Below are 22,579 nucleotides of genomic sequence, written 5' to 3' on the forward strand. Positions count from 1 at the left end.
AACATCTGTATCAACTTATTTCCATATTAGTAATAATAATAATACATTTTATTTCTATAGCGCTTTTCTTGAACCAAACAAAACAGAAAAGCAGTCAAGACGAAGGTGATTGAGAGGGGGGGGGGGGCTTATGGTATTATTCCATTTATTTAATTAATGGGTTAGTTTAAATGTTTATTTACCCGTTTGTGTATGTTTAGGTTTTGTCTGTTCATTTGGTTATTGTATTGGTTAGCATGTAGCTAATGCGCAAATGTTTGTATTCACTCCACGAAAGGTGTGTCAGAAGAGCTGCCATTGAGAAGAATAAATCACTACTCAGCGTCTCCACCGCAATCCGATCTGCTGTGTCCTGTTTTCCGCCCCTCTGCATAACATCCCATCACCAATAACACACACAACGCAGAGTCCCAGAGAGGCTACGGGACATTTGGGTTACATCTTTGGTATGGTATGGTTTGGTAGTAGATGCATGTGATGCCCAAAATATTGTCGTTTCTCCCCCCCCTCCCTCCTCACCCCTCTGAGGTCATTGAGCCACAATCAGATTTTTTTTCTCCAAATACTCCGCTGGATTTTCTGAGACCATTTATTTTTAAATACCAAAATAATCATTCCTTAGAGGAAGCGTATACGCCATTCAACACATTCATATTTCAACTGGATTTCAATGCATCATCAGTCATTTTCAGCACTGTTTTTCCTTTTAATTTGCTTTTAAAAACCATATATTTGTCGGTTTGCTTCTTGAACAATCGGTACTCAACGAGCTTATGGTAAGTCTTCAGACCAACAACACACATCTATTATTATCATTATTATCATCTGTTCTTTCGAGTGTAACTTAATGACCTTTTCCTTGCACGGCGGATGAAAGACCAGATGTTGTCACAGTCTCTTAGAAAATCCTTCATCTGCCACAAAAAACCCTCAGTTAGTGAAACCAAAGACAAAGAAATGAGGTCACTAAGCTGGGATAGCATACATTACATTTTCTGATAGGCACAAAGTCAAAGAAATAAGCCTTCACATAATCAGAGCTATGGCTGAAATAGCTAAAAACTATAATAATATACCCAAAGTCACATTTAGCAAGATTAGCAGATTTTGTCATAGGTTGATGGTTTCTTACAAAAGAAATGTATAACCAACCTTTCCTTTCTGCCCTGTTTCACATTTTGTTTTCCTCAAGCCTTCCCTCCAGTTTAAACAGCTACAAGAAAATCCACATTTGCATGATAAATAAGTTACATTTTATACATACACACATACAGAGGGGAGCCTGGAAGTTGCTTGGCACATTCTCATGCTGGACCAACCTCCTACAATCTAAATAACTATACTGTACAGGACACAGTAAAACAGGTCTTCCCACCCCCCGTCTCCCCGTTGAGTCGCGAGGCTTCAGCATGTCTCACCAAGAGAGGAAGCAGGACGCCTGCATGAGCACTTCTCTGCATAATCGTCCTGCAAAAAGGATTGCATACACAACCCCAATGCACTAGTTCACATGGAGCAGCTGTACATACAGTATCGTCACATACTGATAAAGTTTAGATTCATAATTTAATCTGTATATACTGTTAATATGCTGGTACCAGGTATTCACAGTGACTCAAATTAAATTACAAGAGGAAGTTTTGTACAAGAAACAAGAGAGTCTGAGTGAACGTTTGGCATCCCTTTTTGTCGGGGTTTTTCGTTTGTGGACAGTTCGGTTTTATTTCAGTGGGATTCAGGAGAGCTGCCTGGGCTTTTTTCATTGGCACTGGAGGAGAAGGGCTCCGACTCCTCTGAACACGCATTCCAGTATCAGCGCCATCAGCAGTGGACACACAAAGGCGAGGTAAGGGGCGAGATCATATCCACCTCCTTATGTTGACATAAATGAAGTACAGTACAGTGTGTGCCCCATCCAGTGATGATTTAACAACAACAAAAAAGTGCAAGAACGACACAGAAACACAGTTACTCACACATCAGGGTGGAACGGTAAGACTTCACCTACCTCTACCACTCATAAGCCATACTAAACAAGCACCCGAAATAGTCACTGTAGACATCCGCCAAACAATATTCCGTATTGTCTCCAGGTGCTTTATTCGGACACCTAAAGCTATTTTGCCAGCTGCCTTTTGCCGTTTGTGTTTCAGGCCAGCGGGAGGAGGTCTTCTACAGTATGGCTGCTACAATAGTGAGGTTAGAAGAAAACAGCTCCTGGCAATCATGGGAGGAAGCTGAAGCAGTTATTTTCCTGCCATTGTCTTCACGAGAGGTGTGACCCTTTTCAGTATCCCTTTAACACTGTTTTCATACATACTTCCAGGAGGAACAAGCATGCTCGGTTCTTTTTGTTTCCAGTTTACTTCCTTTTCATGTACGAGCTTTTTAAAGATAGCCTCTCCCTAAAAACTGAGACGTGAATGGGCAGAGAGTGATGTCCTTACATAACAGGCCTTGCTCTGAGGCTAGTCAGTTAGCATCATTACATCTTTTGAAGTAGAAGGCTGCCTACGGGCCTGTCATTGTCACGTTCCCTTTTTCTCTCTCGAGGCCTTCCACACTATCAGCGCCGGGGCAGAGCCGCACTCAGACATTGCGACTACACGCTTGGCAGAGAGGAGAGCAATTACTACTGTTCACATATATTATCGGTGATATATATATACACTTTTGGTCATTTCAGATAAGACACCACCAAACATGCTATACAGTGTCTCTCAGTCTTAATTGCCACTTTTTATGCAAATGCTATTTAGCCCAGCTCGTCAAGTATTTGAAGCAAGGTACAGGAAGAGATGCACACAAACAGACGCACACGCACACACATCCACGCACGTGCTGTATGGCACACACTGAGAGAAGCACTCTGGCATAGCAGCAGCCCCAGAGCTGGTCAGTCTATGAATGTTGAAAAATGTATTTTCTTTCTTTTTTATGGGTTGATTTTGCATACTCCCTCACCAAAATGCAGGTCCAGGATTCAGGATTTAAGACTGTGATAGTGCACAGATCGAAGAGGATGCGTGTGTGTCTGCCTTACGAGCAAAATAAGTATACTGAGCGTACAGTACAAGCTGGTGCGGTTTGCATCTCTACGCTGATGTGTGTGTCTCTGTGTGAGGCTAACAGGGCTTGTTGACGTTGCACAGCAGCTCGGTGACTTTGATGAGGCGAGCCACCGTGCTCTGAGACTCCTCCTGCAGCCGCTGGTTGTTCTGCCGGAGGCTCTGCACCTCGGCCTGCAGCACCGCCTTGTCCTCCTTCTCCTGAAAGACATCGGCACACAACAAAACAAAAGCCGTCGCTCAGATCGCTGTGGCAGGCACGGGAGGGGAGCGACAGGTACAGCGGTGGCTTTAAGGAAACTAGTGGGCACACATAAACACAGAACTTGAAATAAAACAACAGCAACAGTGGAGACCACGCTGCAGTGGAGGAAAAGAAACCCACAATCCAAAAACTGAACTACTGAGACACTGAAGTGATCATTTCTGTGGCGGGAAATCAGATTTGGGTTTAAGGCTGCTGGTCAGACTGAGAAAGAAACAAATCAGCGGCTATAGGGATGATTGTTTTTCATTATTGATTTATCAGATGATTATTTGTCAATGAATGAAATGTCACGTCAAGAAGTATTGAAACATTGACAACATATTAGACAAAGCCCAAGGTGACAGCTTTAAATTGTGCTTTCCGACCAACCACCCAAAACCCAAATATATTAGATGTACTGATTATATAAAACAGAAAAAAAGCAGCACACTTGTTTCATTCGTTACTTCATAAACGACAGACGATTTATCGGTTATTTTAATCAGTTTAATTTTCTTTTGAGCAACTTACTGTTTGAGCATTAAATGGGTATTTTATCATTATTCTTGAGTGTTCATAGACTCAATGAATTGTTGAAAATATTCATTGGATGAATCAATAATGAAAATAGTATAGTTAAAAATAAATAGAAAATGTTCCATATAGTAGGGAGAAATAATATGTTTATATAATATGTGTAAACACAGAGACAAATACAATATTTACCAAAAGTTCTCAACACAAAGTCGAGATGTGGTTGACATCTCGACTTTGTGTTGAGAATTTTCCATTTCGGTTTCTGAATTTAAGAATAAGACTAAGGAATTCATTACATACAGTACTTTTACATACATACATTTTTAGAAATGTACTAGAAAATATTGATAACAGCATTAAAGGAGTTGTCGTACATACATTTCTTTTAAAAGTATGATCTTTTCATATTTAAAAAAAAAAAATCTTAAATGTTACTGTACAAATTTACAACAACATAATAAATAAATAAATGCTTTTTGAGTGTTTTTTTGTATTTAATGCATCCACAGTGAGCCCGCTGGGACTTCAAATGGCCGAATAGCCGGGAGGTTTTCGACACGTAAACAAAAGCCTGCATGAGAAAATACACATCGTCTCGCACAGAAGCGATAGAAGCTGAACAATCGAAACTCTTTCTCCTACCTGCTTACTCTCCCGTGGGGCTCACTGAAAAAGTAACTACAGAACAGAAGAAACATTCATGAAAGTCAAAGCACCTTTTGCAGGTCATCCTGCAGCCTCTTCAGCATGGACTCCAGCTGAGACACCTTCTCCTCCAGGTGGCCTGGAGAGTCACTGCAACGAGAGAGGCAGTGACACTTCGTCAACAGCAATCACAGCATTCAGAATCAGAAGGGCAGACATGGGTTAACGAGCAACGAATCAACAAAATGGATGTCTTCACTGTTGCATTTCATATCAAGTATTTTATTATATTTCTTTGGTAAAGTTATATCCCCCTGTTATTTCGCCTTTCTTCGTCTCATAGTAAACTTCTCCATAATGTGATGGAGCCGTTCATCGCCGTGGTGGAGCTGAAGACTCCCGTTCCATTAGTGTTCAAATTACAGATCAATTGATAGTAATCGCTAACGTTGACAGGCAGACCCTTTTCAAGTGAACATCCCATCATGCATTTCCTCTGACTGATGTTAGACAAAACAACGCTCCTTGTCTCCTGGTGATCGGAACAGCTTGATAATGCTTTGGATTGAAAACACATGACATTGTCGACACATTTCTTTGGGATTTAAGTGTATTTTTAAGTTTGAAAGTTAACCATCAAGCCAAATATATTTGTGTTATGATTAGTTTAAAGCAGGGGTGTCCACATCAGCATTATGGTTGCACTCAAAGGGCCGGTGGTAACTATATAAATATACTTATATAAATATATAATATATATAAATGACATTATTGCCTCTGAATAGGAATATTATCGAATAGGGTAATAATTTAGTAATTAACTACGTCTGAAAGCAGAAGTCCAGGGCAAATAATTGCAAGTTTCTTCAGTGTGCATGTCACAAAACGAGATGCATTGTGGGACATGTAGTGTATGGGCAACCTGCTTATGTAAAGTGGCATGTAACCGTATAATAAACGTATTATATTCTTTGCAAGCTCTTGCGGGGCCACATCAAATGAAGTCGCGGGCCGGATTTGGCCCCCGGGCCTTGAGTTTGACACCCCTGGTTTAAAGGGACCGTGTTATCTTTCTGGGGTTTTCCCTTTCCTGTAGTCTGTTGTATAGGTTTGAGCGGTTGACCAATAATAGCAGAGCTGGCCAGCTTTCCAATCAGAGCAGACTGGGCTCTGGTTTCAGACAGAGGGTGAAAAGAGGTGCTGCAGCACAGACAGTATGAGAACAATACAGAGCTTTTTGAACATTAAAGCATGGAGACACAATAGAGGCGCACGATACTAATGTGAACCTGAAAAGGAGAATAATTGGTCCCCTTAAAAAACTTAATTGAACAATTTATCCAAAAGTGCAATTTCAAAGAGATTATTTGTGCAGATGTCTCTTTTAGTCAACACATATCGTCTGAATCTAATTCTGTTACTCTTGCCTTGCCTTGCCTTGTCTTTCTGACCTGGACACTACGTGGGAGGATATAAACGGGGCTTGTAAATCCTTCAGACCTCTTCAAAGGAAAAGCTTCACGTTGGAGTTTACTTATTTGTTATTGACTAATTTTTCTGTTTTACTTCTGACCGATAGCTCTGCTCACTTGCCATGTTGAGACACAGCACGGAGGAGAGAATAATGAGACGCAGGGGCTGAATAAAATGGATCAGAGCTGGAGTTTAACAAAAAGAAGACCACAGCAGTGAGTCAGACGAGCTGTGCGTGTGCGTGCAGAAGTGCATGGCTGAGTCAGCAAGAGCGCTCTCTTCACGGGGGGAGAAACCATCGCATTGACTCAAACAGTTGGACGTGGCCGATAAAGTCTAAATAATTGAGAGAGAATAAAGAAGTAGAGCTGAGGAAAGGGACGTGTGCAAAGACTCAGTCAAAAAGAAAACCAAGACACGAAGGACAGAGGTATTGAACCGTCTGGATCCCCCTGAGTGTTCTGTAGCAACCCACCTGTCCTTTGAGTCTCTGAGCTTCCCGTCCGTCTGGTCGACTCCGGCTTGGGAAGGGTCTCCGGCTTTACGGTCTGTGGGAGAGAACATCATCCACATTTAAAATAATGAATAGAAAAAGCGGAGGGAGACAAAGTACGGATAATTTTTCTTAGTAAATGCTGAAATATATCAAAGTCAACTTTAGTGTCAATTCCTCTATTTGTGTTACACAGACAGGGCGGGAAATTATTTTCTTCCCATCCCTCATACATACAAGCCTTTACAGCCCCTTAAATATATATACACTTACTTAAGCAACTAACCTTAGATAGTATGGGGACACTACACCACTACAGTGGTTACTGAAAATCACACTCGAAAACCCCCAAAAGTACCGACTCTATATAAGTAGAAATTAAAAGTACTTGTGTTTTATTTGAGTATCCTCCTCTGATACATATTGAGAAAAAATGACTTTAAACTATTTAAAACCCTTTTGAAATCGTCACAAAACTGACCAGTTGACTTTGAACAGATTTCATTCTTTGGACATGAGGATCTTGTAAACATGATGCATTGCTGTGGATTAAACAAGTCAGTATACAAATATAAACAAATATGCACAACCTTTAACGTCTACACAATGAAAATGCAACAGTAATACTAATCCAAACATTACATTTTCATTTAGCTGACGCTTTTAATCCAAAGCGATTTACAATAAGTGCATTCGACCAAGAAGATACAAACTAGAAGACAGCAGAATCATATACTGTAAGTACATTGAAACCATTTAAGTGATACTCAACAGGCTTTAGATAAGCCAGTCCTTTGTTAGTATGTAAGTGCTTTGTTAGTATGTAAGTGCTTAGTTAGTATCTAAGTGCGTTTTTGTTGTTTGTTTTTCATTGTATCGCTCGAAGTGGCGTCGAAAGAGATGAGTTTTCAGTCTGCGCCGGAAGGTGTGTAAGCTTTCTGCTGTCCTGATGTCAATGGGAGCTCATTCCACCATTTTGGAGCCAGGATAGCAAACCCACGTGTTTTGGCTGATGGGAACTTGGGTCCCCCTCGCAGTGCGGGTGCAGCGAGCCGACACTCGACCGATTATTATACAGAATAAGTACTTTTGTTTTTCTTTGTACTGATAATACTTACACATATTTACTTAGGGACGGTTTAATTGCAGGACTTTTACTTGTAGTGGTGTTTTCCCCAGTGTAGTTTTTGTACTTTAACTAGAGCCAAGGATAAGAATACTGCTTCCACCCATGATTACCACGAAGCCATCTTATTATACTATATTACAGTAAGAGAGGTGAGCAGATCAATCTTGCACTAATGGACATTCCCAAAGATATTGAAGTGACTGTTATTTTGTATATTGATTGTTGTGCTTTTATCTTAATGTGTGCATATGTATAAATGTGTCTGTTGATTGTGTATAAATAGGATATACATATTTTATACATATTATTATATATATTGTATTTTTGTATGCGGCCGGCATTGTGGGAAACGGTATTTCGATCTCTCTGTCTGTACACCCAAACTGAAAGATTGACAATAAAGTTGACTTTGATCTCCAGTTCCTCACCCTCTCGGGACAGAGCCTCCAGGGACCAATTATTATATAGAACGAGTAGTTTTGATAATTCTTTTAACTGATAATACTTACACATATTTATATAAGTAACATTTAATTGCAGGTCTTTTACTTGTAGTGGTGTATTTCAGTGTTGTTTTTGCCCTTTAACTAGAGCCAAGGATAAGAATACTGCTTCCACCATTGATTACCACAAAGACACCTTATTATACTCCATTAACCCTTGCGTTCAAAAGCTGTTACCGTTCATTGTGTTCGCGGGTACATTTTGACCCATGATTTATTTCAGTCCAAAACACACAAAAAAATTACTATCATCCAATATTGTTTTAACTACATCATAACTAACTTATAATGCATCCATAACCGTACAATCCTGTTGTAATTTAATGTTATGGCCCCAAAACACATTACACCACATATTGCACACGTGCATGTGTGTGTTCAGGTTCAAGTGTTAGTGTACATGTTCTTTGAGAAAGGTGGAGTTCCCGTGGGGGGAGGGGGGCAGAGGGAGGGGAGACCAGGTGCATGTTGCGAAAAGTTATTGTTACAGTTGATGAAGGGGGAGGGGTGTCTAGAGTCAAAGATGAATCTTGATAGAGAGGTGAAGTCCCTCCCTTTCCGGTGGACCTCCATGGGACCTTATTTCGTAAAAAGTTATGCATTGAAGTCAATGGCGAGAGAAAGATTATCTTTCGATCCCGTTTGAATTGTGTCATGAATTACACATATGATGTTTGTCAATCTAAAAGATAATTTTGCAAGTAAAAAAAATAAAAATGTGTCGTAAAACTGTGAAGTAAAACCTTTTTTTGTGTGAAACCGCTCAATGAACTACATCTCCCGCCTCGCACCACACACCAAGATGGCCGTCACGTTGGAACATTTCACATCTTCTTTCAGAATGAGGCGAAAAGTATTAAAAGAGGTGAAAATCACTACAAGTCTGGGCACGTTGAGAGCTGTGCATACACACAAGGGGAGTTAGTCGGGTCCGTAAGAGCCAGCATGCGGGACCGGGACTCTGGGATTTGTAGTCTTTCTAGTTGCGTATTTTTCATAGTCTTATATTTCAACAGTTTTACGACAAACTGTGACTTTTTTGACATGGAAATAATTTTTTAAGATTGACAAACATCATGTGTAATTCGTGGCACAATTCAAACGGGATCGAAAGATAATCTCTCTCTCCCCATTGACTTCAATACAAACTTTTTCCGAAATAAGGTCCCATGGGTCGGAAGTAGATGGGCGGGACTTCTCTATTGGGCCAAATTTGACCTCGAGTCACCCAAAACAGATCCCCAGACCCGAACACCAAATAATACACTTTTTTTTTTGAGACCTTCAGACTTGGCAAAAATGGTCAAAATCAGTTTTGTAGTGTTTATAAAGCTGTTGTGGAGGATATCATGAAGCCTTGTTCCGATAACAAAAACTAGAGCGTAGTTATTATATAATTTTAAATTGAAACGGGTCACGGGAGACCCGAACACAACATAAGGGTTAAGGTAAGTGAGGTGATCAATATCTCCAGTTCCTCACCCTCTCGGGACAGAGCCTCCAGGATGCTGCGGCAGGCGGTGGCCAGGTCTGCGATGGACTGCCACTCCTCCTCCGTGGACTCTGTCGTCTCTGAGAGAACTGAGAGAGAGAGGAGGAGATGTGTCACGCTGTCTAATTAAACATATCTGAGTGAAGCAAATACAACACAGCAGGGATGATACAGCGGCACCACAGACTTTAATCAGCTGTTCTACAATAACAAAGAGCCACCACTGGGGGATGCTGCAGTGTTAGAGCTGGTCACAAACAGGGGCAGAATACAGAGGGGGGGGGGGGGTTATAATGCCTGCAGACTTTATAAGACTTTTATTTGATATGTTGGCAATATAATGTTCTACCTTTTGGCTGCTACTTTGATACCTATATGTTCACTTATAATGCTGCTACTTTGATTCCTATATGTTCACTTATAATGCTGCTACTTATTTTCTACCATGGATGTGTACTTATTTGATCATATTTGTATTTATTAATGTGTGCTTTCTCTTTATTTAATACTTATATTATTTATTTTAGCTATTTAGACAATGTAAATGTCCCCGCTGTGGGACAGATAAAGGATGTCTGATTCTGATTTACATCACTTACAGCTTACCAAAAGAAGTAGATGGAAGTAAAAATGTAAGATCATGACCAAATTGAATTTGAGTTGAGTTTGTGCTGAGATTTAAACCATCTGTCTGTCTATCATTTTAAAGTGTGTTTGTAGTATTAATCTTTTGTCTAATTCTGTAGGGGGGGGGGTTAACAAAAATGGACAACTTGCACACCTGTTTTTTGTTTGTCCTTGAAACTGTATGTGTTGTTTAAGAAAAAAGAAAATCAAGTTAAAAAATAAATAACATAATTTTGCGTAAATATCTGCAAATCTTTCATTTTAAGAATGACTTTTGCTTGCTCCTTTTCTCTAGCTCTATGTAGGCCTTCGCTCTGATGGTGTTGCATAAGCAAGCACTTCCTGTGAAAGAACGCAATGTAAAACAATCAGAGGCGGCCCCCGCACACAATCAGATGAGAGGACGAGCCGGCGTGCTCTCATGGCGACTAAATGATGAGTCTCAGGGTCTCAGCGGAGGCAGAGCAGATGGTGGAAGAGGGGCTCCTTGATTTGGGGCTGCCTAAAACTCCACCTCCCATCTGTCCCCTTTTATCCCAGCCCTGGCAGGGGGTGGCAGCAGAGCAGGGGTGATATTAGATTAGCGGAATAGGGGGCAGCGGGGATGAAAGACGAGGGACAAAGGGGGGGTGCAGAGGGAGAGGGCAGGGAGCATAATGAAGAGAGGGGTTTATATCTGGAGAAAAGGGACTCCGATCAGGCGGGGGGGATTCGCTAACATGTGTACTTGTTCCATTTTGGCTTTATAGGAGCAGTCTGAGAAGGGAGCTTTGTTTTAAGTGCATGATCAGGGTCACATAGTAATGTCTCGAGGTGCAAGGCTTTTATTGTCATGTGGACAGTGTAGATATATCAATCTTAGGTCACAGGCTCCCTCAGCAGTGCAACACAATATAACAGATCAAATAGTAAATACAACGAAAAATAGGATAGAAATAGTGCAAGGAGAGTTTATATACAAGTCATTGGAATATAATACATTAGAGAAATAATTTGTAAGTTGCAAACCGATGAATGTTGTGGATGTTCTTTCAAAAGTGCAGGTGTTCAACAGTCTTATGTGTGTAATACACATGTATACATTTATGTAACATGCCATTCCTTTTGTTAGTAGGATGTGTGATTCACATTAGCAGGAAGTACTTACTCTTGGTGATGGAGTTATGAAGACTTAGGGCTCGTGAATTTCTCTCGGCGCGGTCTAAACACGACAGGCGGGTCGACGAGTCACTCGCCGAAGCTTTGTCATCACCAAACTCAGCGGCCGTGAACTGAAGACAAGAGAGATAGAAAGGGGAGAGGACACTGTCAGAGAGGGGAGGGGGAGAGAAATCACTCAGGTGTCCTCTCGTCTCCGTCCCTCACCTGCTCGTCCTCCAGGGGAACTTTGGGTTTGACAGCCAGGATCAGATCGGGCATGGCGTCCCTCAGCTCGCCGTCGTTCTCGTAGATGTGGCGTTCCCCCTTCAGCCCCACGTTGTCGTACACGCGCCTGACAAGGTGGTGATGGGGGGGGGGGAAACACAATGCGAATCTGCTGTTGATGCTTCGTGACATTTTGTTTTCATCCAATCCAGAGGACAAAGCAGAAACTGGAGCACTTAGTAATCTCCGGCGTGGCTTAGATTTAGGCCTGATTGATGTTTGCTACGCGACACTCACAAACTCATCCATCAACAATATCATATCTGATGCCGTTTGGGGTCAAAATATTCTGTTCTGCTTTGCGGGAAAAAGCATTTCAATATTACCCTCATGAATATTTCCTTTATGCACAATTTCCTCTTTAATCTCTTGTGGCTTTTTCAGGGTGAGACCTGATGAGAAATGATTTATCCGGCAGATACAAATATGTTAAGCTGTTTTAAAATATGACTTGATCTCTCTTCTTGGAGCTTAATCCTTAGCAAACCTCAGTTCGACTGCCAGATAAGGACCTTGATACTTAAGAGGATGAGGAAGTAGTGAACAGAGACCATAATATAAGTGATTGGTTAATAGAAATGTGTTTGTTTTGTCATGTTCCCTTGTATCGATACTGATGAGCTGGATTTATACTGGGCAACCGTTAAAAAGTTACAAAACAACATTTCAACGGAAACATTATAAGTCAAGCGACTTTCTCTAATGTAAAGCATCATTCTCAGTGACACACACCCCCTGTGTCCTTTCTCCATGCCGTGTCCTTCGCAGGAAAAGTGACGCACCGAGTGAGATTAAATTGCGATGAGTCAGCCTCAGCTTCAGGATATGTTCGGCCATGCTTGACGATTTAAAAGCGCTTTTACCTGATGATCTCACGGTGATTAAAACATCTTGTTATGTCTATTATCTCTCCCCCACTTACCCGTCACACGTGTCGGTGTAAGAGCAGCTGCGTGTGAGATGTGAGACGCCTCCTTCTTGGCTCTGATTGGCCGGCTGCTCCTGCAGGGAAGTGGCTCGTAACAGAGGGAGGCTGGGGGGTGTGAGGAGCGACCCGGGACTTCTCTCACTTTGCCCTTCATCACACGACCGCCCTACGTCCTCTTCGTCCTCCACCTTCACCTCTGTCACATCCGCTTCAATGACCTCACTCGCCTTCAGCGTATCCTCTTTCACTTCCTCCACCTCCTCCTCTTCCTCCTCCTCCTCCCCCTCTGCTTCCACCTCTTCCTCTTCCCTCTCGTCCAGCACCCAGGCCTCTCCGGACTGATCCTCTCCGGGTTTACACTCCGCGTCCTTGATGGCCTTCTGGTAGAGCTCGGAGAAACTTCTGCAGCACACAAAAACAACAACAAGCTGAGTAAGAAGAGAGTCATCACGCCTCGTCCAGCTTCTCATCGCACTGTTTAGTCATCAAGAAGCAAAACACAAATACGAGGCGTGGAGAAATGCTATATTTGTCTATTTTATTCCCCCGGAGATTACAGAGCAACACTTCCTATCAAGACGTTTTTGTGCTTTGTTGTTACAGAACAAGCGTTTCAAACGTTTAAGTCCCGCCCTCTTTCCCCTCGTTTGAGCTATGTTTTATTTGTCTGTCCATCGCCCTTATGTGCCTTTTATTTATTATTGTAATATTATATTTTATTATAATGTTATCTCTGCTGTGAAGCACTTCGGTAAAACCCTCTGATTTTAATATGTGCTATATAAATAAAGTGGATTGGATTGGCACAAGCATATCAGGACTCAAATATAAATGAAGCGGTGGGATCCTCTGAGGATCGAAAGAGCTCTGTCCACAGCTGCTCCTGGCCCTCCCTCTGATTTCAGTTTAATGACAAGTGTGCTGTTGACATCGGGCCCGACTGTGCCAGAGTGATTAAGGATCATTAGAGGGATTGATTGGTTGTCAGACAGCTGGTGTGACACTGGCTGCGGGCCGTCATCAGTAGCAGACCCTGGAGTGACACCTCTCCTGTTTCACCGAACTTACTACTTATTTGTCTCCCTCTCTCTCTCCCTTTCACTGGGACTACTTTCTGCTTTCTGGAGCATTCTGTATATGAGCCCTTTCACTGGGAGAAATGCTGCTCCAAAAACAAGTTAAACAATAATGAAAACAAGCTGTTTTCACTTTAAATAGGTACAGACATCTGCCAATAGAACAAGAAAACATTTGCTTGGTAAGATTTCTTGAAATAAGACGGGATATTTAGATAAACCAGATCTTGTAATTAGCTGGGAGAATTTATTTGACCTATAATCAGGATATGTTGTTACAATATAAGCCGCAAATGCTCAAAAGTGTTCTGATGTTAGTTGGTGATTTTCTGATAAATATGTAAACACATGTTTCATCGGAGATACGACTTAGCAAGATGATGCATTGTCTAAAACAAAGACCCGACATCTCACTGCAGTGTTACTTCTGAAGTTATTATGTCTTATATCAGGTGTGAAGAGATATTCTGACTAGATATTAGACAAATATACTTGGCAAGATTTCGAGTTTTTGTAGTGTTCTAAACACAGATCAAATGCACGCTAAAGGGTCATTGAAAATGTTTTCTGATTATGCCGTTATGTTGAATGTTTTGTTGTTTGTTTTTCATGTATTGTGTCTTGATATCTGTCTATATTGATGTCACACACGGAGCTGCTGTGATGCAAGTCAAATGTCAGACTTGATCTGACAAATAAAGTATTAACGTATCGTATCGTATTGTCTCTGTGTCTCTCTGTTGACCCCAAAGTGCCCTTGTTAGAGTTCCCTCTCCTCCTCCTCCTCCTCCTCCTCACCCACCTGCGAGGCTTGCCGTTCTCGTCCGGAGGGATGACGGTGATGTGGATCTTGTGTGCCGTGCGGAGCAGCCGGACCCTCTCGTCGGGGCTCAGGTGAACCAGCGAGTGTCCGCAGAGCCGCACCACGCGGGCCCACAGCTGCAGGCCTCCGCTCTCAGCGTAACAGAACCGCTGCAGGTCCGTCACAAAGCCCTCCTCGTTCATCAGGAAGCCGGGCTGCCCCACCCCGTCGCGCAGGGGCGTGACCTCAAGAGCCTCACAGCCCCGCGTCACCAGCTGAGGATGAGCATAAGAAGGGAACGGAATCAGAAATATGTACCTTTTAAAGCAAAACATTAAAGATCTCCTATCATGCTATTTTTAGGCATATATTATGGGCCTCAGATATATACAAATATTTAAAAAACATGTCTATGAAGTGTTTTGCTCAAAATACCAAACAGATCACCCATTCTAGCCATGCCTCATATCGCTCTATGTCAGCCCTGTTAGAGAAGTGCTGATTCTGGGTCCTTATTCTGGGGGGCTTATGCCTGCTCAGAATTCTACCGAGATACACAGCTAAATGCTGCCGTGAGGAAACGCCATATCATGTTCACAACCACATCAAGGATTATTTCTGAAACAGTACGGAGCGGGTTTACCACGAGGTACCTTTTTATATCCTGCTTTTTTACCCATACACTCACCAGTGTTAGCTCTGAGTCTTAGCGATGCTTGCTAATGTAAACAATACCATATGTGACCTGCTCTATCGAAATCAGTCGCAGTGAAGCGAAGACACATTTTGAGTTGTATACACTGCTGGAAAGAGGAGACTCCTAGCTTTCTAATGATATCAGGTTTGTTGTTGTACTCCAAATATTAAGCTAAATATGTCACATTATATAATGACTATCACCGAGTCATCATTTTGAGAAAAAGGCCTTCAAAGTTGTCTCTTCTCTGGAATCCATCGACCTGATTATTAGCAAATGATCAAAATACTACGGAGGGAAGATATTTTTGTTTGGATTACTGGTCTGGAGGAAGCTCGCGAGTGTGTGTGTGTGTGTATACGTGTGTGTTTGTGTAATTTTGCGTTTGTGTGTATTGTGTTTGTTTCCCGGGGAAAACCCTCACGAGAAACCCCGGCTGTTGTTCTGCCTGCTGTGACGTCAAGTTACTCCGTTCTCCGCTTGTAATTATGCCGAAGCTTCAAAGCTGTATTTATCATCTGAATTTACCGAAACAAGTTTAATATTCTGAAAGCCAAGACTTTGTTTAATTGAAATCAGATGAAAACAAACTGTAACGGACCCTGCCGTGTTATCTATGATTACTATACGCGTACATTCATAATGTCAGCTTCAAAAATGTATTTATCGTGTGATTTTGGAAATAAAAGTTTCATATTGTGAAAGCCAAGACTTTGTTTATTTAAAATCAAACAAAACACCCGAACCCCGAAAAAATAGTTTTTTACGCAAATCCACGTTTATTTTGAAATGAGCCGTTGCGACTTCCGACTGATTTCGATAGAGCGGGTCACATATTACGTCCAAAGCACGTTGCGCATTGTTTCTCATAGCAACGTTTCTGATTGGGCCGTGAGCGTAAAGCCAGCCCACATTTCCGATATGACGTCATATCGGACGCAAATCTGGATCAGCTCCGTTTTTTCCGCATTTTTTGAGATTTGGGTACGGAGGAAAAGAGAGAGGGTTTTGTTTTCCGACGCTTTGTGAGTTCACTGACGCACCGGGGACACATTTATCTATAAAAGACATCAAAAAGTGAATTGTGCACGATAGGAGACCTTAAAATCCGAGTACAATCACCCACCTCTAGCCTCTGCACCACCTCTCGTATGTCCTCCGCCTGGCTCTCCATCACACTGATTGACACTGACTCCCCACGCTCGTAGAAGATATCCAAGTAGGGCCCCCCCTGCTTAGTCTCGGTCACCGCCTTCCAGCCGATGACATCTCGACAGGAGCAGTTGAACACCACCCTGCGCGTGCACCTCTCTATGAGCACCACGGACTCGGCGGAGACCCCGAGCAGACAGGGCAGTCTGTGCTCCCCCGCCTCCGTTTCATACCCGCTGTTGACCATCACGGCCCACACCAGCGCCCCCGCACTGTGCAGCTCCGCCCCTTTGGCGCCCTTCAGCTTGTCCTTGCGCTTTCCTCCCAGAGAGAGCAGGGGGAACTTGGTGGAGGAGTCGATGGGCGTGGTGGTCACATAGTTTTCTGCAAGGTCCTTCAGGTACTCCTGCCGCGTGCGGGTGGCCATGGAGCGGAACTTCTCCGACTTCTCCGCAGCGTTTTCAGCGTTCACCGCCTTCGCCAGGAGGAAGTCTCTGAAGGCGGAGGAGCGAGGGAATCGTGCGCCCTTAGGGAACAGGGGGCCAAATAACGGCATGTCTTTAGAGCGTGTCACAGCCACCCTGAGAGGGAGAGAGGGAAAGAGGAGTGACAGAGTAAGAGACTGGGTGCAGCCGGATCGATCTACGTCTTGTTCTGGAGGGCTTCACTGGTGTGAAGTGCTCTCTAGAGTTACAAGCATTCACAGTGAACCTGCTGCAGGGGAGCAGATCTGTGTCCTGAGCCGCCCCACAAGTACTATCATGTATTCCCCGTGTGAAAGAGAGCACACAGTAACAACAATCCCAACGTTGGAGCCCACTGGCTGGAAATGATTTGATATTTCAGCCTGTAACACGAGGGGATGGTATTTGTGGGGTGTGAAAGGGTGTTTTTAACAGACCTGTAATAGGTGTTGTCAGTGCACGGCTCATGAACCTGGATGATGATAAAGACATGTTGGAAATGGGAGCGGATGGTCTTTGGCGTGAACGGCAGCGCGCCCGGCTCCTGGAACACGATCGTCACGATGTCGTTACCGACGTGTCGCTTCCTCAGCAACTGGAGAGTAAAAAGACAGAGAGAGAGAGAGAGAGAGAGAGAGAGAGAGAGAGAGAGAGACGGTTATTAAACCATTAAGAGAGAGTGGTTATAGTAAAGTGAGATGAGCCATATCAAGGTGAAACAGCTTGTTATCGAGATTCAGCAAAACAAGGTTTTAAGAAGAATTTTAAGAGATCATCTTGGTAGGGGAAGCAGATCTTCTTTCATTTCTTTAATTCTGGTGTGCAACAACAATTACATTATTATTGGATATCATGTATTTATCAAGCAATTTAAATGGTTAAATGTAATGTTTTGATATAATGGAGGCGTGTGGTGAAGCGGATTGTGCGTTAGTGTTGGGATCAGGTTCAAACCCCACTGCAGTCAGCATGTCGTTGTGTCCCTGAAGACAATTCACCCCAGATTGCTCCTGTGGGGGTTGTCCACAGTACTGAGTATGTAAGTCGCTTTGGATAAAAGCGTCTAACATGTAATGTAATAATGTATTGTTGGATGCAGTGTTGATGTTGTAGCAACAGTATTTACTGTATGTATTGTAAACAATTGTTTATGCATTTCCCTTGAATACAGACCCCAGGCGGAGTAGTTGCAAAGGCATTAATGAGCATTAACTAACACTGATGTGCGTCCATACACAAAAATCAAACAAATCAATGCTTAAATGAAGGCTTGATTGGGAAAATAGTTGTTGTAAAATAAAATAAAAATATTTCAATATGTTTGAATAGGCTTGCATGAACATGTGATCAAATCAAACTCAAATCAAAACCATACTGTACTTAGAAAAATACAGAATTGTGTAACTACAAGTTCCTTTATTGCACATTTCGTATGACAAAGTAAAAAATAGAACTGAAAAAAAAACCTTACCTAAAAGCAGACAGTTTGTGGAGTAATCTCAGGGCTTTGTCACGACCATGATTTGTTTTATTTAAACCTTTAATCTATATTAAGCATGTCATGTCCAGTGTCTTTTGTAATTACATCCAGCCTTAAACCGCACATAAAGAAAGACCGTCAGCTTCCTGAGAGGCGACTGCGAAACCCTTCCTGGTGGGAGTGAACACTGGGGGGCAGGATTTTTATGTCAGGCTTTTTACAGAATAAAGACGTTTTTTTAAGAATTAGGAAGAACATGACAGTGGGAACAGAGATTGGTATTGAACGGTTATACCAAGACTGATTTTTTTATTTTTACGAATAAGCAGTGAAGCAAAAGTAATTCCGTGAATTCTAAGCGATGAGATTGGTATTGAAGATACACAAAAGGCAGGAGAAGGGAATCAACATCAAATCTCTGGTGAAAGGTATTTTATTTTGTACCTGTTGTGTGTTGTTGGATGTGTAGGGCAGCATCGTGGACACGTGGAACATAATCTCATAGTCCTGGTAGCGCGTGTAGAGGGAGTGTGTTCCAGTTGAGTCCGCTACACAAGGACAACACACACAGAAAAACCCATCACACATCGAAACAGACACTGGTACAAATCAGTCAGCGTCTCTGATTGAACGAGTGAAACTCTCCGTCTCATTTGCTGTCCACTGAGTGGAGAACAGCTCTGAGATAGCAGCAGTGACTATGCTGTTCTGCAGGCATTGCTCAGATTACATGTGTCTAGATAGGGGTTATCTCGTGCTTTCAGCGGCGCACTGATGCCCTTCGGATAATGATCCTGCGACAAGGTGAGATACAGCCAATACGCGCGGGTGTGTGTGGTGGGAATTTTGTTCATCAGCTCACTCTTGTTGTCCAGTTGAGCTCGGTATTTTTCCCAGCCCTTCAGCCGCACGCGCTCCCCGAGCAGATCCAGGAACTCTTCGAACGCCGGGCCCGAGCTCTCGTTGTTGTACATGTCTTCCTCCGAGCTCTGCCCCGCGCGGCAGTACATCACCCCGACCTTACGCTGGAAATTCAGCTGCGTGAAGGAGACGGAGAAGACGAGTTTATAATTACCCTTTCATCTGATAGGGCTTATTGATCATTTGACATCTTACTCGCAGCTCAGAAAGCTGGTCTGGAAGAATGTACGCTGTGAAATGTTATACTCCTGCACAGCACGCAGCACACTAATACACCTGTTAACCCCCTTTCATATTGATGCCAGAGTTCAGGCTGCAAAGTGCTTCAAACTGAGAGGTTATTTAAAGAAGTTGTTCAGTCCTATTGTGAAGTAGTTAACCTGAAAGCAGGTGTGGATTAAAACAGTTAATTCTGCAATTCAATTTAAAGGGATATACAAAATAAATGGTATTTTAGTGGTATAGGACTTAAATGACTATGTGATCAACAGAAAGTAGTGCATGTATGTAATTAGTCTGTCTTACATGTAAATTGAGAACAACAGAAAAAATACGGACGGATTTAACTTTAAGGAACTAAATTAAATTGAGGGGGAAAAAAGGATTTGTTGTGTGTACGACTACACAAACACATTGAGCCCTTTATATAATGGAAAACGATTTAATGTTGAAAACTCAAAGTTATCAGGGTGGCAAAAGCAGTTAAGCGAACAATTAATGGATATAATAACTGCACTTTTAAATCTTAACACACCTGATTGATCACCGTGGAGACTTCAGAGTGTCAGCTTGTCCAAAATAACGTTTGAGTCTGACCTTTGAAGAATAGCTTTGTGCCTCCCTTTGTCCCTATCCGGTGTCCCGAGAAGCTCTCTGTCGCATCCGTACTCACCCCCTGTTCGTCCAGCTTCAGCAGGGTGTCCCGGACCTTGGGCGAGTTCGAGGCCAAGCGAAGGCAGTGCAGGTTTAGTTCAGGCATGATGAACTCCAGAAGCCTCTTTGGAGACAAGCCCCGAGGGGTGGTGTGACGCGCGGCAGAAGGCACGGACTCCTCGAAGATGGATCCTCGCAGCGTCTTCATCTGAGGGGAGTCGCCACATGCAGTCAGATCGATTTAACACACACTGGACTCTGAGGACAGGAGAGCGCCGGCTTACCTCTGTGGTGCGAAAGATGATTCGGTAATTGTATTGAGCTCCGCTGGATCCATCTTTCTCCTCCCGACGGAAACTGATGGCCACCGGACCGAGGCGATCGTCCATCCCGAAGAAGTTCTGGTGTTCTGTGATCACAATACAGTCATACATATAATATACATGTATGAACACGACTGTGTCAGATCTGAAGCTCATCGAGCACTGTGTGACAATTACCCGAGTGCAGAGGGGGGTCGAATGTTATATTTTATTTAGATCCTCCCCAGAGTTATGAATATTTTCTTTGAACCCTCCTCTTAATGGCAACACCCTCCCCCCTAATATATTCACTCAGTTTCATTCATTCCTTTATTTACACTCAATCCCCACTTACTATTCGAGTCAATTACAAACGAAAGAAAACAACAAGGAAATAAACAAATAATATTCAACATCATTATAACAATAATGAAAGCCAACATAAAAACAATGTGATAACAGAAGATGTTTTTGATAGATACGATGGATTTTAAAACATCAATTATAATACTGTATGCAAAATAGTACTGGCCAATTACGGATGTATCTAAAAAACAATATTTATATTTATAACCATGTCCTTTTTCTGACTTCCTCTTCCTCTCTCCTTCTATTTTTTACACAGTCCATTAATGGTAATTTTTTTTTCTTTCAGAGGTTGAAAATGATAACAGCACCCTCTGTGTACTTCCACTTTTGTTAAGCTCGATAGATATTAAGTAGTATTCCTCCTTTCCATGGCCGAAACAGAACCAGCAGGAATTGACTACACATACCTTTCATGTAGAAGTATTTGCGATAGTAATGGGCTCCCAGGTCTGCGTGCTCGATAAAGTAGTTGCTCTTCCCCTGCTGTTGCACGTGACTCTCTCTGGGCTCCTCCAGGACCGACACGGCGTCGTTGGGGGTCCTCAGGCAGAGCCCCCTCCTCTCCTGGGACTGGTCCAGCCCCACCTGCTCCTCTCCGCCCGTCTCATTGCGGAAGTGTGGGCAGCTGAGCAGGAGTTCGTTATCGTTGCCGTCGCCTTCGTCCAGCAGCAGCGACTGCTCGGGGTCGTCTGCGTTGACCCCGTTGCCCCCCCCTCCCTGCGCGGGCGAGGACGGGTTGGCCTGGGACAGGGGGCGCAGCTGGGAGGCGGCCGAAGCCCCCGAGGTGATGTTCTTTTTCCGTCCGATGCTGTCTCTGTTCATGGCCGCCTCGGTGAGGTCAAACAGGATGCTTTGGACATCATAGTGGGCGAAGTTCCTCACCCAGGCCCCGCCCCCGATGTTATCATAGGGACCCGGTTGAGGGATATGGGGGGGTTTGGCCTTCTTACTTAGACCTTCAGGCTTTGGAGGCTTGGGGGGTTTCGGGGAGTCCCCTAAAGACCCAATCAGACCCCGAAAGAATCCATCCGGCTCTGGAGGGTTGCCCTGCAGTCCCAAAAGCAGGAAAGGGTCTTTGAAGCGCAGGGCGTTCGGACTCAGGGGCCCCTGATCGTCTGTGCTCAGCTCCTGAATTTGAGTCTGTCTCTCCAGTGAGGACAGGCTGCCGTATTCCCTGTGTAGCAACACCCCCCCATCCCCCTGAGCCCCCGCACCCACCTTCTCACCAACCACCCGGGCTGCTTTCCCCCCCGCCTTCCCTGAGGAGTCCAGGTCTCCCAGGGTGACGTCGCTGTTACTCCTCTGCATGATGTGGCCGCGGCCCACCGACCTCAGCGTCAGCCCCACGCGGCTTGGAGTCAGGCTTTCTCCGTCAACCACATCGGTCTCTCTCCTCGGAGGCCACTCCACTACGCCTGCCTCACGCTTGGGGTCAAAGTTGACGGTGGCAATAGGCGGCCGCATGTTCTGCCGGCGGAACTTGCGGATGAAGAGGTCGTCCGACTGCATGGCGCCTGAGAAATACACACCAGTCCAACAATCGTTTCCCCCACTCTGCTCCAGAGCGTTCTGCTCCTCCAGGGAAATGTCTGTCCTGGTCTCTATGGTGCGGGTGTGAAACAGGAGCGATTAAAAACCCCCACAAAGAAGCTTCTCATTCGCACAAATTACAATCTTTTAACTTTGTCCGCCCCTGGGCTCTCATAGACGTGTCTGTGAGAGGCCACACGTTGTAATGACAAGTCAACAAGTTCTTAAGTGCAAATGAAGAAGATGGAGGAGAATATGCAGCTGTGTCTGTTGCGAGACCCCGACCCATGAATCAGTCCTTGTCCTGGAGAGCAGATGCGTGTTTTGGTGGTGCTCCAGTTGGGGG

The 22,579-nt window shown here is 43.6% G+C and overlaps 1 protein-coding gene across 2 annotated transcripts; it reads right to left on the reverse strand.

Annotated features, from left to right (window-relative positions):
- Nucleotides 1-573: 573 nt before the first annotated feature.
- On the reverse strand, nucleotides 574-21,626 carry sipa1 (signal-induced proliferation-associated 1). Of its 2 annotated transcripts, none has more exons than XM_071205548.1 (15): nucleotides 21,111-21,626; nucleotides 20,317-20,441; nucleotides 20,052-20,240; nucleotides 19,101-19,275; nucleotides 18,683-18,786; nucleotides 17,196-17,353; nucleotides 16,269-16,875; nucleotides 14,446-14,720; nucleotides 12,562-12,969; nucleotides 11,580-11,706; nucleotides 11,362-11,485; nucleotides 9,578-9,676; nucleotides 6,446-6,518; nucleotides 4,569-4,647; nucleotides 574-3,269 (listed from the first exon to the last, which is right to left on the reverse strand). In XM_071205548.1, the coding sequence occupies exons 1-15, from the start codon at nucleotides 21,523-21,525 to the stop codon at nucleotides 3,126-3,128; spliced, it is 3,102 nt and encodes a 1,033-aa protein (XP_071061649.1). In that variant the 5' UTR covers nucleotides 21,526-21,626; the 3' UTR covers nucleotides 574-3,125. The 2 variants fall into 2 exon arrangements, with proteins under 2 accessions (XP_071061649.1, XP_033954506.1); XM_034098615.2 differs by lacking the exon at nucleotides 574-3,269 and adding an exon at nucleotides 3,276-3,368.
- Nucleotides 21,627-22,579: the final 953 nt, after the last annotated feature.

This window comes from Pseudochaenichthys georgianus, chromosome 14, assembly GCF_902827115.2.
Source record: "Pseudochaenichthys georgianus chromosome 14, fPseGeo1.2, whole genome shotgun sequence".
Classification (NCBI taxonomy): Eukaryota; Metazoa; Chordata; class Actinopteri; order Perciformes; family Channichthyidae; genus Pseudochaenichthys; species Pseudochaenichthys georgianus.

Bases quoted from the DNA above. Each gene is read 5' to 3' on its own strand.
- sipa1 (XM_071205548.1), bottom strand. From the start codon at position 21,525: ATGAACAGAGACAGCATCGGACGGAAAAAGAACATCACCTCGGGGGCT. The intron at 20,442-21,110 runs GTATGTGTAGTC...TTGTGATCACAG, and splicing joins CAAATACTTCTACATGAAAG to AACACCAGAACTTCTTCGGG. The intron at 14,721-16,268 runs GTGGGTGATTGT...GCTCATCCTCAG, and splicing joins AGGTGGTGCAGAGGCTAGAG to CTGGTGACGCGGGGCTGTGA.